At 45.7% G+C, this 19,011-nt stretch overlaps 1 protein-coding gene and 1 long non-coding RNA gene across 2 annotated transcripts; one reads left to right on the top strand and one right to left on the bottom strand.

Moving 5' to 3' along the window:
* Positions 1-8,516: 8,516 nt before the first annotated feature.
* LOC146765448 (uncharacterized) lies at positions 8,517-15,154 on the bottom strand. The gene is made up of 3 exons (XR_014949965.1): positions 15,092-15,154; positions 10,362-10,461; positions 8,517-8,655 (listed from the first exon to the last, which is right to left on the bottom strand). It is a non-coding gene; the product is annotated as an uncharacterized LOC146765448 (long non-coding RNA).
* On the top strand, positions 14,165-17,782 carry LOC144247421 (uncharacterized). Its single transcript, XM_077788058.2, has 2 exons — positions 14,165-14,406; positions 16,304-17,782. The coding sequence occupies exons 1-2, from the start codon at positions 14,302-14,304 to the stop codon at positions 17,645-17,647; spliced, it is 1,449 nt and encodes a 482-aa protein (XP_077644184.2). The 5' UTR covers positions 14,165-14,301; the 3' UTR covers positions 17,648-17,782.
* The last annotated feature ends 1,229 nt before the right edge of the window (positions 17,783-19,011 follow it).

Here is a 19,011-nt window from a genome sequence, read left to right as displayed (position 1 = left end):
AATTAAAACAAGGGGATTTTCTTTCCATTTCGCCTGTGTGTTATTTGAAAAATGCCTACAAATTGGAGGATCGGGTTCTGCAAGAGAGCTGTTTAAGAAATTAAAAACATATAAAACTTTGTTCAACCTCATCTGTGGTGTGGCCTCTATTCCCCCCTTTTGTTGATCATGAATGCGTTTTAATGTCTGATGTGCCCTCTCAACAATTGCTTGACCTGTGGGAGAATGAGGAATACCAAAGATGTGGTGAACACCCCAATCTTTTAAAAATGTGGTTAATTTTTGAGATATATATGCAGGACCATTATTGGTTTTTATTTCTTGGGGCACACCCAGCGAAGCAAAAGCTTGCAAAAAATTGCGACAGGCCTGATTACCTGTTTCACCTGTGTGAAGAGAAGCAAAAACTGCACCACAGAACATGTCCACTGAAACATTAATATTTTTAAATTTACCAAAAGAAGGATATTTAGTGATATCCATTTGCCATAACTGCAGGCTTTGCAAGCCTCGCGGGTTGACCACTCCTGTAGAAACAGGAGGCTGCACAAGCTGACAGTCAGGACAAGCACTAATGATAGCCTTAGCCTAACTTTTGGAAATTTGAAACATTTGCACAATTGCTTGCGCATTTTGGTGAAAAAAGGCATGACTCAATTTTGCTTGATCAAAAATGTTTGGTAGAGTGTTTGAAATAACCATTGTCAACTTGTCAGCTCTCACGTTTCCTTCCACTTGAAATCCAGGAAGCGAAGAATGAGTCTAATGTGAGAAACAAAATATGAATTATTTCTGTATTGCAAAGTTGTATAAAGACATGAAAGCCAACTATATAAAGTATCAGTACTAACATCCTTTAAAACTGATCCTTCTATTCTTTTAACCACATTAGCAACATAAGCAGAATCTGTAATTAAATTAAAAGGTTGTGGAAAGAGCTGAAAAGCCCAAACCAGAGCAGCAAGTTCAACAATCTGAGGAGATCCTTCTACTATTTGGACATCTGATTCCCAAGATTTAGTTGTTTGGTTCAACCAAGTTACAACTGATTTGTGACTTTTGCCAAATCCATCAGTGAAGAGAGTTATTGCATTTAAAGGTTCTTCACTTAACATAGGTTTTTCTCTAAAATTCAATTTTGCTTGCAATAATTGGTGAGCTGGGTAATGAACAGAACAAATACCTGGGAAATTTAATAATGCGTATTGCAAATCATCAGAATTTTGCATTGCCCAATCAAGATAATCTTTTTTCAATGGTTAATAGATAACTGCAAATTCTTGACCTGCTAAAGTTAGCAATCTTGTTCTGGCCTTAATTACAATTTGTGCTATCATCTCTAAAATTGTAAAAATAGTAAACCTGTTGGGAAGAAAAACCCATTCTATTATCAACAAAGGATCTCTTTCAGAAGGATCCCATTCGAAAATGATACCACAAAATTGCAATTTTTTCTCCTAAAATGGCAAAAAGGAAAGGCTTTTCTGGAACACAGTGATGAGCTTGTCGTCTTTGGAGAGCTTCCACGACCTTGTCAAGACTGCATGAGCTTCAGGTGTTAGAGTTCTAGGAGAGTTGATGTCGCAGCTTCCTCTCAGTAAATCAAAAAGTGGACCCAGTTCATTGCTGGCAATTCCCAAAACTGTTGTAACCCAATTGATTTCTCCCAGAAGTTGTTGTAAATCTTGTAGATTGTTGACACTGGTCCAGAGCTGTATCCTTTGAGGTGTAATGGTTTTTTCAGTCATCTTTCATCTCAGATACTTCCAGGGTGGAACTTCTTGGATTTTGGTTATAGAAATTTCTTGGATTTTGGTTATAGAAATTTCAAGTCCAGTGTTTTGGATTTCAGTAACAGCACTAGCACGACTTTGCTCCATCTCTGTCAGTGTTGGAGCTGCGATGAGCAAATCATCCACAGAACTGGAGACAAAACTTGTGCAGCAAAATATTGGCAAATTATAGGTGAATTCTTCATTCCTTGAGGCAATGATTTCCAGTGGTATCTCTGCATAGGTTCTCTTCTACTGATGACTGGAACTGAAAAGGCAAATCTTGGAGTATCATTGTGATGAAGTGGGATGTGGAAAAAACAGTCCTTTAAATCAATGACAACAAGTGGCCAGTGTTTTGGGATCATAGATAAAGAAGGAAGTCTAGGTTGAAGAGGTCTCATGTCTTCAATCACTTCACTGATCTTTCTCAGGTCATGAAGCAACCTGCAGGAGTCCGATGTCTTCTTGTAGACGATGAATACTGGTGAATTCCAGGGACTGTTCGTGGCTGTGATGTGACCTTGCTGTAATTGTTCCTTTACCAATCTTTTAAGGATATTTAATTTTTTCTCTGTTAAAAGCCATTGATCAATCCATATAAGATGATCAGCTTTCCAGTTCAGTTTTAAAGTGGCAGGTTTTGATGTGGTTTCCATCACAGGCCTACTTCCAGTTTTGCTCCCCACTGGGACAGGATATCTCTCCCCCAGACAGTGAGAGGCTTCTGAACAACAAAAGTGATGCAGGTGGTGAGGGAAGACAAGCACACGAATTATCCATGGGTACAGTTACTGACACCAGTCTATCAGCATGAGCATTGCCTTCCCTTAAACCTTCCATCCACTTATGACTCTTGATGCGAAAAACCACATATGGAGCAGTTCTTTGTCTGATGGCAGACTGCAATTGTGCGAAAAGTGTGTTCAAGAGCTGGTTTTGCACTTCCCACAGCAATGCATCTTCAATGTGTTGCACTACTCCAACTGCATACAAGGAATCAGATACATTTATGGGGTCATGCATCCATCAACAAAATGCTCACACAATAGCTGAAAGTTCCAATGTCTGCAGAGTGTCTGAGGCCTGTCCTTCTATTAAGATGTGATTCCATTTTCCTTGTTCATTCCAGGTGAGGGCAGATTTTTGCAGTTTGCAGCCAGCATCCATGGATATGGTGACAACATTAGTCAGTGGTGTTTCACTATATTTTGGCCATGACAGCCATGTCTGTGAGGACATCCAGCGCAAAATGGGTGAAGACAGCGGAGACAATTGAATTTTTGCACCAGATTCTAAAATGCTGGCCTGCAATTCAGGAGAGTGTTGTAAAAACCAGTCCAGATCAGTCTGTTTTATTGGGACAAAGATTCTTTGTGGTTCTTCTCCAGTGACCTGTACCATGCGTTTCCGACCTTTTCGAATTAACAGTGCAAGTACATCTATACGTGGCTGAACAGAATTACAAGGCTGCATAGATCCAAACACCCATTCTAACACCTTTACATCCTGCTTATTTTCCCCTTTTTCTTTTAACTGCTGAGTGAGAACACCTAAAAGGTTCTTCGGATGGGACAGAACAATAATGTCTATGGGCAATTCAAGGTCTCATTGACCAACAACTCGCTGGGCAACAGAGGCAGCAATATCCATCACAATTGTTTGCTGCCTGTCAGTCAACTGAATGGGTGTAGCAGAATCTTGTGCCTTTCAGCAATGGTCATAATTCATGGAGATCATAATTAGTAATGCCAACAACCGGGCGGAGCCACTGAATGTCCCCCATAAATCGCTGTTTAGCATGTAAGTTTTGCAAGTCAAGGTGCAATGTTGTCTTTTGAGGGCGGATGTGTGTGTCAGAGATTGTCCAGCCGAGGTATTTCCACGGTGCAGATCGCTGAATCTTTTCTGGGGCAACACGCAAGTTGTGACTTTGCAACTGTGTAAAAATAAAGGCCTCTTGCTGGGCAGTAAATGGGACTTCCTGTGCAAACAAGGTGTCATCCATATAATGGTATATCAGCACGTCAGGATAAGAAGCACAAATGGGCAGCAGGGCAACAACTACAAACAGCTGGCACAGTGTAGGGCTGTTCTTCATGCCCTGCAGCAAGACCACCTACTCATATTGACTTGCTGGTGCTTCGCAATTCAAGGAGGGCAAAGTAAATGCAAATCGCCTAGTGTAATTTGAGTGAATGTTGATTGTAAAAAATCAGTCCTTTAGGTTCCATCCCACCGGTAACATAGCTGGGTTTGGGAGGCCAGGCTGCAGTGCTCCCATCGCTTCCATCTGAGTATTGACTGCTCACAAATCATGAAGCAAATGGAACTTCCCCGAATTTTTTCCTAATAACAAATATTGGAGTATTCCAGGGACTCATAGAGGTCTTGATGTGCCCTTGATGTAGCTGCTCAGCAATGAGAGCATGAGCTTGTTGCAGGGTTTCTCTTTTTAGCGGCCACTGCTCGATCCATACAGGGTCATTGGATCTCCAGGTTAAGGGGATCGGAAAAGCCCAAGTAGTGACCACCACTAAAAATGATCCTTCGTCATGAGGCAAGCACCCAATTGCATGAGGATGTCACGGCCAATTAATGCTTCAACCTTGGGTGGGAATGACATGATGGTGACAATTGTACACATGTCTGACAATCCAATGACAGACAGATCTTATCCTTGCTCCAATAGACTGAGGCTGAACCTCCTATCCCCTCTACTCCAGTAAGCACTGGAAGTAGAGGCCAGCTGGCGGGCCATTGGTCTCTACTGATAATAGTGATGTTGGCTCTAGTATCGAGGAGTGCAGTCAGCTGCAGCCTTTGCTGGCCATTTTCCAAAAGAACAGGAGCTTTTGGTCATTCTTCCATAGGCAGACAAAGGAGAGCCATGCTGTAGAAAATAACAGGCTCCAGCATGGTGTAGATGAATTGAGGCAAGAGATCTCTGAAGTTTGCTCTTGGGGGATCAGGTTTATTGCGGATGCAGAAGGGTCCTGCCTCATGCTGCCAGATGCAGCACGTGGCAGGGCTTAAGAGGGTGGGGGGAGAGGAGAGACAAAAGGATGCTCTAGGAGAGGGGAAGCTCCAAGAGGCGGGAGTAGGTTCCAAGAGAGCATGTGGCCCCTCGAAGCCCCCTTTTCAAGGAGTTTCAAGGTGGGTTGGAACAAGGCTCAGGCCAATGGGTGTTGAAAATAGCAGGCTCCAGAACGGTGTAGATGAATGGAGGCAGAGATCTCTGAAGTTTGCTCTTGAGGAAAGAGGTTTACTGGGGGTGCAGAAAGGTCCTGCCTTGTGCTCCGAGACGCAGCACGTGGCCAGGCTTGAGAGGGTGGGGGAGGGGAGAGACAAAAGGATGCTCTAGGAGAGGGGAAGCTCCAAGAAGAGGGAGGAGGTTCCAAGAGGGGAGGAAGTTCCAAGAGCCCACGTGGCCCCTCGAAGCCTCCTTATAAAGGGTCTTCAAGGTGGGTTGGAACAAAGCATGGGCCAATGGGGTTACAGACACTTGATGTTTTAGGAGAGGGATAGAGGTGCGGGATGAACCATACATCTTTTGGGGGGTGAGATGGAACAGTCCATTTCACCCCAGGACCCATCTGAAGGCAGGGGTGCCATCCGGCTACCTGGGAGAACTGTTCTCATCCTGGCTGTATTATTTATGAATAATCATATTTGTCCATCCTTCCCAACAAATGGGGTTACAGGTACTTGATGTTTTAGGGGAGGGTACAGGTGCGGGGTGAACCATACATCTTTTGGGGGATGAGATAGAACAGTCCACTTGACCCCAGGACCCATCTGTAGGCAGAGGCGTTGTCCGGCCAGCTGGGAGAACCATTCTCATCCTGGCTGCGTTATCTATGAATAATCATATTTATCTATCTTCTGCAACACCATGCCTCCTGTAGATCCGAAGCCATCTGGTCCCCTTCACCACTGCATAACGGACGAGGCAGCCTCTGTCAGCTGCAACGTAGGCACCAGCTGGGTGATTTTGCTGCCAGCAGGGATAATCAGTGGCGGATAAAATGTCATAGCAACAATAAGGATCTTGCTTGTAAAATCATCATCAGTGATGCCACGCAGCACAAAAAGGCCTCTCAAACCCGCTGACGAATGTCCTAAAAGAGGGGCACCACAAGATTTGTCTTTGTGCATCATTGGTTCTTTGATCCCAGTAGGGATCTTTACTGGCTTCATATCGATCAGGGTAATGTCTATTGTGGTTGCCAAGTCCAGGCCGAGCCTTCCGCTTGTGGATGGCTGGAGGGAGCTGGCTGGCTGTAGCTGTTTGGGGCATTCCACATGGGAGTCACCATTGGGGTCCTTGCGCTGTGACTCTTCGTGCTCCATGTCATGTTTCCCAATCGCCTACAGGCTTCAGTGGAGTGGGAGTTCATGGAGCACTTGCTACACCACACTGTTCCTTCTCTGCAGTTGTGATGAAAATGTCCCATTTTCCCGCATTGGAAACACTTTGGATGAGGTTGTTGCTTAGGCTTATTTATTTGTTGCAATGGAGTCAGAGCAGCAAAGACTTGCGTTTGGGCATGCACTAAATCTTTCCCTACATTCCTGAGTGCTACAACTAATATTTCCTGGGAACCTGCAGGAACCCTGACATTCTCTCTAGCATTTCTTCTACTGTTGTGTCAATACTCATTGTAGAAAGAATACTTCTGGTAGAGGCATTACAATTTTCTAAAACACATTGTTGTAATAGGTCTCCCTTCATAAAGTCTTGTACATTGGCTTGGCTAATAGCTTCAGTTACCTTATCAAGAAAGGCAGTGAAGGACTCCTCCCTTCCTTGCTTAATAGACATGTAAGATGGAGACACTGGTGCTCTAACCCTGAGTACTGCCTCTTTAGCCAAGTGTATGGTGGTCTTTAATACTTTGGCCGCTACTTGTGCCTGCATTTTGATTGTGGCAAACGGCCCAGTACCCATTAACTGTTCAATTGTCACCCCATTTAAAGGATCATTTTGCTGTCGTGGAGTCACAGCAAAACAATCAATTCATGCCAGTGGGCTTGCCACAGCATCAACTGAGACTGCGTCATAATCATTCTCATTATACCCTTAATATCTTCTGGAAGAAGCAAACCTGAGCCCCATATGTAGTTAAGCATTTGCTTTGCAGGCTCCCTGTGTAACCCACAATCATTAACTGTTACTCTCAATTGTGAAAGAAGTTTCCAATCCAAAGGATGATAGGTAGCTGTCATCCCCACTACTGCATTTGGTGTATAAGTAACAGTGAAAGCCTGAAAATCTATGTCAGTAATAGCAGAGCATATGTCATAATCCTTATTACTTATTGCTTCTTTTTGGATACTTAACCAATCTATCCTCTGTATTGCCGGCAATCTTTTGGGATGTCCTTGCTTAGAAGGAGCACCAGCAGCTGTTATTAGGACTTCTTCTTGGTGGTACTGAATAGCCTCATCCTCCAGTTGCTCTCCCTCACTTTCCAGGAGTCCCTCATCACCTGTTACTGACTGTTCATTCCCAGGGAGGGGATTCGTGGCCAACCAAGCAGGACTAAAAGCAGGATTAAAAGCAGGGGGAGCAGTAGGTTGTATGTCACTTGGTTTGCTCCCTATCTCAATAATACTTCCTACTGGAGGACTGGGATTATAATCGGCTCCTAAAGAGTGCATTCCTGGTTTGCTACTGACTCCCTCCAAAGTGGCAGTTTCTGCCTGATACCTTTGCAAACAATTTATGACTGATCGCCAAGACCTCATTAGCTTTCGGGCAGCCTTATCATCATCAATAACCTTAAACCAAAGAATGTTTCCCAACTCACACCACTGCCTCTCGTCAAAAAGACCCCCCAAGGCTTTAAACAAGCCCTGAGCCCACCCATAGGTGTACAAAGCAGGTGGATCTTTATTAAGATCTATATCAGTTGTTTCATGCTTCTTTAAGAAACTGGTAAATAATTGAAGAGTTACTTCGCTTTCCATTATTAATCTATCCCTTAAGTGCAGCCTTTGTACCTTGCAAGCCAGCAGCTCTCCCTGGACAGAGAGTTTCACTCTGACTTAGGGGTGAGATGACTCCTTATGCCAGCATTGAGTCAACTTTCAGCCTGCTGATCTCTGCATTCTTTGGCGCTAGTCCGGTCTCACCACCTTAGGTATGAAAGAGGCTGGGGTCCCTGTTCGGGCGCCAGGTGATGCAGGCAGTGAGGGAAGACAAGCACACAATCAATATGATTGATAAGCAAGCTTCAATTTATTCAAAGATTCTGTCAGATTATAAAGGGTTTTATACAGGCATCTCCTCACCAACAAGCTGTCATTGATTATTGCATAAAAGTCATAGTTGCATATTTCTCCTACTTGCAGTTACAGCTGCAGCCAAGTTCCTCATCTCTCAGCTCGGTACATCTCATTTTGCTGGGTACATCTTGTTTCACATCCTGTTCTTGTATAACTCATATCTCAAGGATAGGCTGTCCTTGTTATCTGTACATGCCAATGTGTGCTGTTCCCAGGCCATGCACAGTGTAATGTTCCCAGGCCAGGCACAGTGTACTGTTCCCAGGCTAGGCACAGTGTACTGCTCCCAGGCCAGGCAGAGTGCTGTTCCCAGGCCTTGCACAGTGCCTGGTTCTGGGGCCTTAAACAGGGGATACTGGAACAGCTGCTCCATTGACCCATGGCCCTGCCCTGCAGCCATTCCCCAACACAAAAGAACGCACTGTTGCTGTTTTTCCTTCAGGACCTGTAATGTTAATCATGGATGCACTTTGCAAACACACAGTAGCACCTCCAATCCCTGTGAGGGAACCTGTAGGAGCTACCAAATCCCAGTCATTGGGCCAAAATATGTGAGAAATTACAGTGGCATCTGCACCAGCATCCAGCATACCTGTAATAGAAATTGTTTTACCATGATGAGTCAGGCTACAAGTCAATTTTGGTTGGCCGAGGCCCAGACATTGTACCCAAAAGACCTCAGGACCTGAGGTACTAAATGGCACAGACATAACTGAATTCTCTGGAAAGTTGTTTTGCTTGGGTGTATTAATGGGTAAAAGAAATGCAATGGCTATAGGGGTTTTTGGTGGTATAACCATAGGAACATTAAGTGCAAGAGATAAAATTACTAGCTCCTCGTTACAATTTATTGAAACAACAGTTGGAAGGACTGAAAGTCCAAAAATTTTGTTGCTGACTTTGCCTAGAATCAAAAAATCTTGTCTTCATTGAAAAAAATTTATAATCCTAGTAGAAATACTTTCATAACAAAAAATATTTAAAAAGTGTATAAATTTTTAAGAGGCCAATTCGAACCTTGTACCTGAGAGTATTGAACTGGGACCATTTGAGGAATGGTTGACTGAGAGATAAATGACTGAGGTACCAATACCATTTGACTGGGTAATTGACTGTAAGGAGGAACCACCACTTGTGTCGAAGTACGGTGGTAATCCACACTCTTTTTTGAGTTTAACAGCAAAGGCCTGCCATCAATGTCAAATTGAGAGTGACAGTATTTAGCAACATGCTTCCCTTTCTGACATTGAGGGCAAATAGAAAGTTGTTTAGGTTGGATTGTTTTTGTAGGACAATCCTTTCTCATATGTCCTGGTTTACCACAAGCAAAGCAACAAGTCTTTTTATCAGTCTAACTGTACAGTACCAACAGATTTTTCAAAAATTTTTGGTTGTGTTTCTAGGGCTTTTTTTGGGTTTTCCATTTGTTGTCCCAAATTTTCTCCTAAAGCTTTTGCCAAATTATCCCCCAGTGTTTTTCCTAACTTTTCTTGAGATTCTGTAATTTGCTTTCCAAAAGCATTAACTTGCACATTAGCAAGATGTTGTGGAGAAGTGAGCTTACTGCAAGCTGTTAGCATCTGTGTCACAGTTGGAGGCTGATCAGGTAAAGTTAAAATAATTTTTCCACATTCTTCATTAGCATTGGCAAAAGCAAGGTTTTGGATAATACAGGAGTGAGCATGTTCTTCTGGACATTGTTTTTCAACAACTTGGGTAATCTATCTAAGAAAGAGCCAAAATATTCCAATTCAACTTGTCTTATAGTAGTAGAATCATTTACATGGGTACCAGCTGGCTCAACTGAAAACAAAGCTTTTCTAGCAGCATTCTTTAATATCTATGAGCACAGGCTGAGGCAATTCCACTGCTTGATTTTCTGGTCTATGGAAAGGTGGATCACCTGCTAGTTGGGCAATATGTATGCTCTCATAAGGAGAGTTTTCATATTTTTCAACCAACTTATTGAGAAGTTTTTTCCATAGTAATTCCCATAAAAGATATTGTGAAGTGGTTAAGATCAGGGAAGCCACATTTCGACAATCAGCAGGGACTAAGCCATAAAAATTAAATATACTTTTCAACACATTGTTAAAATAAGGAGAAAAGAACCCTCTGTCTTTCAAAGCCTGACGGAGTTCTTTTATATCATGGTGAGAAAGAGTTTCATATAGTGGGTTTATATCATCACGACCATACCTTACAGGTAAGGCAAGGAGTTGTTTATTTGAATCCAAATTTTTTTTCTAAATTTTGACTAATATTAGACCAATTAGGTAGTTGCAGTGGAAGGTTTACCTCTGATTTAGACCATGTTTTGTTCTTCCCTCTCATCACTCCTGTGTCTGACCCAGAAGAACAGGTAGTGTTGTTACAACAATCAGCTGTCCCAGGAACCCTGCCAAGGAGATCCAAGTTCTTAGTGTCGCAGTAGCATCAGGCCTCCCCGGGAGCCCTGCCAGGAAGGGTGGAGAAGGAGAGCTCCACATTTCCACCCTCGCCCCCCCTAGTGGAGGTAGCGGCCACGGAATGTGTTGTATCAGTTGCAGAAAGAAAGCCAGAGCCTGCTAAATGATGTCTCAATTCACTAAATTGGATCCTTTTAGATTCATACAAATTGGGCTGCTCTCGAGCTGCAGATCCCAAATTTGTATTTGTGACATTTTCCAATGAACTGTTACAGGTTCCACACCGTATCCCCACCCGCGGGGATGCAGCTGGAAAAGTCTCAGTTTCAAACTGCAATCTTGGCATGCTTTCCCCCCCACCCCACCCCCCGCCAACAGCGAATGAGACAGGCTTCAAGGTTTCCAAACGATCTGTCTGTATCTCCACAGAAACTTTCCTGAGCTCTCCCACCACCACCCCATCCATCTCTCTGGGCAAAACCATCCCTGCCCTGTCCAGCCCCTGGCTGCAGCCCGTCACCTCCGTCCACCCCCCTGCCAGCTCCCCCGCAAGCAGAGCCAAATCCCAAGCCTCCCCTCTAGCTACAACCAGAGGCTGAGGGGTTACAAGCGGTGAAAACCCCGGAAGGGGCTTGGGGGGAAAATTAACACGAAAAGAAGTCTCCAAACTGCAAAGCAATCTGTCCACCTGAGCCCAATCTGAGGAAGTAACTCTTGGGAAGGGGAAACTGTGGCAGGGATGACTCCACAGGCCCCTGGCCAGGCAGAGCGGATCCAGAGCCCCCCTCGGCAAACCCTGCCTGCAACACTTCCGAACAAGACCCGGCCGCAGCTTGCTCGGAAGAGAAGCAGGGCACAGAAACAGCAGCCCCTGTTTTGCAAAGCTTCCCCAAACTCTCACCTCCCGGACCCATCAGAATCCCAGACTCCCCAGAACATGATTGTGGACCCCCCAGATTCTCAGAACACAACAAAAATCCCAAACGCTTTCCCAGGTGTCCCGGGGCTGGATGATTTCACGGAGGGATGGGAGGACACCCGGTGGCAGCATCAGTGACGCAGGGGATTCCAGAACAAACAGAGGACACTACTGAAGCTGGAAGCTGATCAGATTCCCCCTTCCCGGAGTTCAGGGTGTTGCTCACATTGCCTGGGGAAACCCTGGACATGCCAGGAGAAGGGAAGGAGCCCCTAACAAAACCCGACACACCCCCAGAGGAGGACGAAGACCCAGAACCACTCGGAATTAAAGTCTCTGAACCAGGTGTCCTGTTTTGGTGCTCAAGAAAGTCTCTGCCATGATCATTCGGTTTAAAACTTTCCATTAAAGCTCTGGAGACAGGCATTAGTAGTTTGACCAAAATCTCTTATTTTTTAAGAGAGACCAGATTGTAAATTTTCCAGTTTATCTGGTCCCAAAAATCAAAGGTAAAAGCAGACTTCAAGTCTATATTTTGATATATTTTGATATATTTTGATATATTAACCTTTACCCAGGTTAATAAGTCTTTTAGTTCATGTTTTGAGATATCTGAGCGTCCTTTAGCATGTAAAATTTTCTCAAGCTGGTAAAAGATGTCCCATTCTGTTTTAGATAGAAGAATTCCCATCACGTTGCCCAGGAGCCCCTAAAATTGCTACTTAGTACTTAGAAGGATATCAGCTACAGACGACGAAGGGGATGAACCATTCCTCCTATTAACAACCTGGGCCTCTGGCAACCAAGTAATCCACAATCTTATTTTTTATTCCACTAGTCTAACTGTCGTCCTCACAGAAGAGCACCATTTATCACTGGCCGGGGGCTATGTACAAGTCACAAACGGGACGGGACTGCTGAGGAACACGACTCGAGCTGTTTATTTTTTAGCATCAGTCTCATTACTTGCCTATGACAATGGGAAGATGCCAGCAGCTCACATCCCACGCAGCAGACCAAGAATTTAATGTTACAACTTACTTTAAAAGCTTTTTGACCAATCACGCAAAGCAAAAGTATATTGACAGTAGTTCTATTCAATCACTATAAATACAGTAGCTTTGGTTAAAACAATGCTCGCTTATTTCAAATACAATACTTGCTTGTAAGCCTCAAGATACAATGCACAGAGCTCCATTATTAAGCTTACATCTTCCTAATATCTCACCAGATATACTTTTCTGCAACTTAGGGAGTTATTTTACCCAAGCGTTAATACAGAGACCATTGATCTATTTGTCCTTTCTTTTTACTTCTCGTATAATTTTTCTGCTGACAACTCTTATAGCTACTGCTTAGCTCTAATCACCATCCTGCTGTCTCTGAGGCATGCCTTTTGCAACGTGCCCAAAACCCTCTGATTTTAAGGAATCCCACAGAAGGCTCCAGGCACTGCATCACCACCTGCTTGAGCTCATCATGGGCACCTTTAATCTCTTCCATGGGCCAGGGCTCAACGATCAAAACCACACTTCACACAAGTGTTGCTCTGCACATCAGAGACAAGTAAGGCTGGTAAAATCAATCCACCCACGTTCCATCCACTTGTTCCTGTGTACATCACAGTCCTGATGCACTGATGTTCATCACTCTGCCCTTGCAGGAGGGCTACAAACAGCTTCAGGAGAAGGGAGACAAACTGGCACAACACTTCCACTGCTCAGCATTCCCAAAGACCCCTCTCAAACCACCTGTTTCCTCACCAGACAGCTACACTGCTCCTCTTGAAGCACTTTTTCTTTAAAATCACTTTTTCTGTTGAAATGCAGCTCTCTACATGATGCAAGTCTTCCCCCAGCCAACCCCCCACTGTGCTCTGAATAATTTAATTTTAAGTATCTTATTGCCATGAAACTGCTGATATTTTCCCAAACTACTTCATCACATCTTTGCTGGGATCAGCCCTGTTGCTGTCATGCTGGCATGGTAGCGTGGAGGAAGGTTTTAGAAAGGCCTTGGGAATGGTAAACTGAGGAAAAGGATACATTCATGTATGCCCCATTGTTTTAGGAAGGCCTTGGGAATGGTAAACTGAGGAAAAGGATACATTCATGTATGCCCCATTGTATTAGAAAGGCCTTGGGAATGGTAAACTGAGGTAAAAGATACATTTATGTATGCTCCACTGTTTCAGGAAAGTCCCGCTTTAGCATTCCTCTGTAGACCCCCTTCTCCCCACCCCTGAGCAGTTCCCATTGGACCTGGCCCCTGGGGTGGTTCTGATGTACCTTAGCTGAACACTGTCTCTATTGTTTAAGACCTTATCTCTTAATTTTGCTGTATAAAACTGTATCTGGGCAATAGCCCAGGGCCTTTGGTCCCTGCAACGCTTCAGGCAATACAATCTATCTGGACAAGCATACCATTGGTCTCTCTTGGTCTCTTTATCTCGAATCCTAGCGGCGACTGAGGCAGCGCCGCAGCTCGGACCGTGCTAACCCCCACGCTGCCTGGTGAGCCCAGGGCAGCGGGACCACGGAAAACCCCGGCCCCAAGAGGGGACAGCTAGCCGGAGGGTCCCGGGGGGCCGGGGAGGGGCGGGGGACAGCGGCGAGAAACCCCCGAGAGCAAAGTGGCGGTCGAAAGAGAAGCAACAAGTGGCGCACCAACGTTGGGCTTTGCACTGGTCTGAGCAAGCCTGCCGCAGCCGTCGTGGACAGTGCACTGGCTAGGAGCTTTTCCAGACACTTTGCAGTGTCACCGCGAGCAACAGAGCGGAGAGCGGTGCAAATAAACCTCCACGCAGGCTGTCAGCTGTGCGGGGAGAAGCTCTGGGATCACGCTGGTGGTGGGGCATTTGCCTCTCCACACAGCCCAGCGGGACTGTTGCCGTGGAGACAGACACCGATTTATGTCCGGCGAGGTCTTCACGGGTCGGACGGCACCTCTCCACACCCGGGAGATCGCCCGGGGTTCGGGAACCGTTGCTGCAGTGGTGTCTAAGGGACGGCGGTGGGTGAGTTTCAGTACTGGGGGGCAGGGGCCCGGCCAGGAGACATCGGCTCCTGTGTGCCCACGGGGGGACACGCCAGCACGCAGGCGTGACGGGAGTCTCCGTCGTAGCTTTAGAACTTTGGGGTTTGCTGCAGTAATTGGTTGAGATTTGCTGTGAAGCCAGCCATGGGTGTTAGGCTGACTAAACAGCAGAAAGAGATTTATAAACAAGTTCAGGAGCCCCTGCAGAGTGCAGGTGTCAAATTTCCTAAGAGCCTTGTGAAAGAGTTTGTCAGATGGTTATCAGTAAGTTTTCCGGAGGTAACAGAGCAAGAAGTGAGAGAAAGATGATTTTGGAAGCGTGTGGGTGCAGTGCTGAGTGAAAGGACAAAGGCAGGAGATCCCTCAGTGAAAGAAGGTTTTATGAGAATGTTTTTGGTCGTTTACGATGTTGTGAAAGAGAGTGCAGACACTCAGGGTACCCGGGGAGCAGAAAAGAGCCCCGTCGCGTCCCCTGTGTCCCCCCGCGTCCCCTGTGGTGAGAAAACTAACCGTGCAGATGTAGATTTAGTTTCTAACCCTTCTCCGCCTCCTGCTTTTGCTCCCGCAGCTGAAAATCCATGCTTTGCAACCCCATTCCCCCCCCCGTGCAGCCCCCACAAGATGGAGGCAGCCATGTGGTTTTCCCTTCTCTATCCCAGCATTACCTGCTCCCTGTGCCAGCCCAGAACACATCCCCAGCCCTCGCATTCCTCCCTCCGCCCGTCCCCGATCCCAACCCCTCCTCCCTTGCGGCGATCCAGCCTACATTCCAGCCCCCGGTCCAGCCCTCAGCTCCTCCTCTCGCAGTTCCATCACCACCCCCTGCTCCTGCCCCTGCCCCGCTCCACATGGCCCCGCCGGCTGCGGCCACTCCCACACAAGCTGGCCCTCCTCCCTCTCCCTCTCCCGGTCTCCCTGGCAATGGCAGCACCGAGACTGTCAGCGCGGAGAACCAGGAAGCAGTCAGAGAAACCAACCCTGCGTTCCTGGCCCCTGTGATTTATAATACCAGGGGACAGAACGCCAAATGGGAGCCCCTTTCGTATGATAGTATTAGGGAACTTTGCAAAATGAAGCGTGAGTTTGGGGAAAGAAGTGAATTTTTAAAGAGCATTTTAAAAGCTACTCTATGCTCCAAGACATTTGTCCCCGCTGATTTGAGGCGTCTTTTCAGTTGCTTGCTCCCTCAGTCTGAGTTTAGATTGTGGGAAAGAACGTGGAAAAGACTTGCAGCAGATCTCCTCCCTGAGATTCTGCAAAGTCCAAGCCATTCCACAGATATAGAGGATGAGGAAATCACTTTAGAACATCTAGTGGGTGAAGGTGATTGGAGCCAAGCTGAAAAGCAAGCAGCAGGCATTCCCAGAGCAGTGTTGGACCTGTCCAGGGATGCAGCAGAACGTGCATTTTTTAATATGTCTTCTAAAGAACCTATTGTCTCTTATATCACCTTGAAGCAGTGTGTTTCAGAACCATTCATGGATTTTGTGAATCGAGTGCAAGCCTCTGTGGAAAAAAGGGTGCAAAATCCAGAGCTCCAAGACCAACTTACATTAGAACTTGTCACCACAAATGCAAATGAAGTCTGTCAGCGAGTCATCCTATCTCTTCCATCATTGCCTCCCCCCACACTCGATCAGCTCATCGAGGAGTGCACCAGGAAAGCTTTGCTGATGACAGAGGACTCAGTGATAAAACCACGGGAAAGGGTGGCTGCTGCAGTAGCAGCAACCCCGAGGACTCCAGGGTTTGCAGGGCCTCCTCAACAAGGGGGGAAAGTGGGAGGGTGGGGAATCCTTTTCCTTTATACTGGCAGAGCAAATTGTATCTTTTTCAGAGTTAGTTCACTTTATTGTATGATTTTATCTCTCTTTCAGACTAGCAGAATGTCAATTTCCACATTCCTGCTCATCGTTTGGTTCCAGGGAATGGCCATCTACCCTTCCACGGTGGATGCATGGATTGTTCCACAGCCCAAGAAAAATGTGTGGGTCACGCTAGCCCAAGCCTTGCAACAGGATCATATGTGTTTGTCCACTGCCTCAGCACAAAATCCAATGTCCACATGTTTAATAGGGGTTCCAAGTAAGGAGGATGAGTTTCCAATTGATCTGGTCCGTTTGCAAAAGCAGGTGAACGAAGATAAAATACCTAAAGGTGCAGGACAAGTTAAAGCACAAGTGCCAAATCCCCTCATTTTGTGGCAAGGGTGGGTTTCACATTTGCCCACTGCTGAGGGAGAGCCCCAGGAATTAGAACTCCTAGGCTCTGCAAAAGCTGAATTTTGCATTCAATTTGATTTTTCCCCAACCAAAGAAGTAAAATTATATGAGCATGTCAAAGAGTACAAGGTAGAATTCAGAGCAGGTCAATGGTGCACAGCTGTCTACAAGCTGAAATTTACATCCACCACTGATTTCCGTCCACGCAAGCTGGACAAGGGAATGTTTCTTATCTGTGGGGACAGAGCGTACCCAGGAATCCCCTCTCGTCTTATTGGAGGTCCATGCACTTTTGGGCATCTGACCCTTGCTTCCCCCAACATGACCCAAATTCCAATTGGGCAAGCAAAAAGTGGGAAAAAATTTACTAAGCGGAGTGCAAGTCAATTTGATGAACATTGTAATGCAGAAATTTATCATTGGGCAAAATCCAAAAGAGTTGCCGTCTCTGTGTTTTTACCATGGGTTGCGGCAGCCAAAGTATTGAGTGAATTAGGCAATCTCGAATGCTGGGTGACAAAGCAAGCAAATTTAACATCAGCAGCCCTGAGTGACCTCCTAGAAGACGAGAAAATAACCAGAAAGGCTACCCTCCAAAATAGGGCAGCTATTGATTTCCTGGTGTTGGCACATGGTCATGGATGTAAAGAACTTGATGGGTTGTGTTGTTTTGATCTGTCATCTAAAGGTCAGAGTGTCCACTCATCCATTCAGGAAATGAGAAGCCTCATTGGAAATGTGAAGCAAGAAAATGAGGATTGGTTTAAAAATCTGTTCAAAGACTGGGACCTTTCTGGGTGGGCAGTGTCTCTTTTAAAAGACATCTTTTACTTTCTAGTTGCACTATTTTTAGTTCTGTTAGCATTCGGGATTCTGAAGCGAATCGTCTCCAAGGTTATCACCTCGAAGCCAAAGGCTTCCGCACTGGTTTTCATCGCTGCTGCCGCCACGGAAAGTTATTGGTGGGAAGATGACAAGCAGAAAGACACTGCAGTTTAAGAGCCACAGTTTTACCTTCTCCCAAGGCACCGTTCATCTTATTAATTGAAAAGTGGGGAATTGTTGCTGTCATGCTGGCATGGTAGCGTGGAGGAAGGTTTTAGAAAGGCCTTGGGAATGGTAAACTGAGGAAAAGGATACATTCATGTATGCTCCATTGTATTAGAAAGGCCTTGGGAATGGTAAACTGAGGTAAAAGATACATTTATGTATGCTCCACTGTTTCAGGAAAGTCCCGCTTCAGCATTCCTCTGTAGACCCCCTTCTCCCCACCCCTGAGCAGTTCCCATTGGACCTGGCCCCTGGGGTGGTTCTGATGTGCCTTAGCTGAACACTGTCTCTATTGTTTAAGACCTTATCTCTTAATTTTGCTGTATAAAACTGTATCTGGGCAATAGCCCAGGGCCTTTGGTCCCTGCAATGCTTCAGGCAATACAATCTCTCTGGACAAGCATACCATTGGTCTCTCTTGGTCTCTTTATCTCGAATCCTAGCGGCGACTGAGGCAGCACCGCAGCTCGGACCGTGCTAACCCACACGCTGCCTGGTGAGCCCAGGGCAGCGGGACCGCGGAAAACCCCGGCCCCGAGAGGGGACAGCTAGCCGGAGGGTCCCGGGGGGCTGGGGAGGGGTGGGGGACAGCGGCGAGAAACTCCCGAGAGCAAAGTGGCGGTCGAAAGAGAAGCAACACAGCCCCTCTGCTTGCACAGCTGATACCAGGCACACCTGGCACATGCCTTAGCATCCATCTTCAAGCAGTTAAGTTTCAGCATGACTTTTCAGAAGCTGTGGTCAAAATCCATCCTAAAGAATTAATCCCAAGTGCTTGGCAGTCTGTGCCAAAGCACAGAACTAATAGACTTTGATTCCAGCCTGATACATTTATTTTGCAGGACTAATAGAATTTATCAAAGGAAAAATCTGATACCCAAATTCAATTCTGGACTTCAGTCTGCAGCCTCTGTAATTTGTTTCACTTGCAGGTCACCCTACCTGAGGGTGCAGTTCAAGAATGGCATTGGGCTACAGATATGCTTTGGCATAATTTAAATTAAGTTCAGTTTAAAATCAAAATCTTTCCCAAGTAGTTGTGACAAGCCAACAGATGGCATTTTCTAGGACAGCATCTGCTCTTTCCTCAGTGTCTGAATAATTTAGCCAGAATATGGAGGTTCCAGTGGAACCAAGGAGCCCATGTTTAATGAGAAACAGGACACGCAAGTGCTTCCTGTTCCAAATTGCTAAACCTTTTTGTATCCTCCTCTCCCTCTCTTCCCCCAGACCTATTGGGAACTGCACAGATCAATATGGAGGAAAATTAATTATGTCTATGGACCTCTAAAATGACATTCAAGTGACAATGA

This window comes from Lonchura striata, chromosome 24 (assembly GCF_050655825.1).
Source record: "Lonchura striata isolate lonStrDom1 chromosome 24, ASM5065582v1, whole genome shotgun sequence".
In the NCBI taxonomy this organism is placed as follows: Eukaryota; Metazoa; Chordata; class Aves; order Passeriformes; family Estrildidae; genus Lonchura; species Lonchura striata.
The sequence above is the reverse complement of the archived record's forward strand: the minus strand, read 5'-3'. Positions and strand labels throughout refer to the sequence as shown.

Excerpts from the sequence above, each read along its gene's own strand:
- LOC144247421 (XM_077788058.2), top strand. The coding sequence starts at position 14,302 with ATGTCCGGCGAGGTCTTCACGGGTCGGACGGCACCTCTCCACACCCGG. Across the intron at positions 14,407-16,303 it reads TGTCTAAGGGACGGCGGTGG|ACTAGCAGAATGTCAATTTC; the intron begins GTGAGTTTCAGT and ends TCTCTCTTTCAG.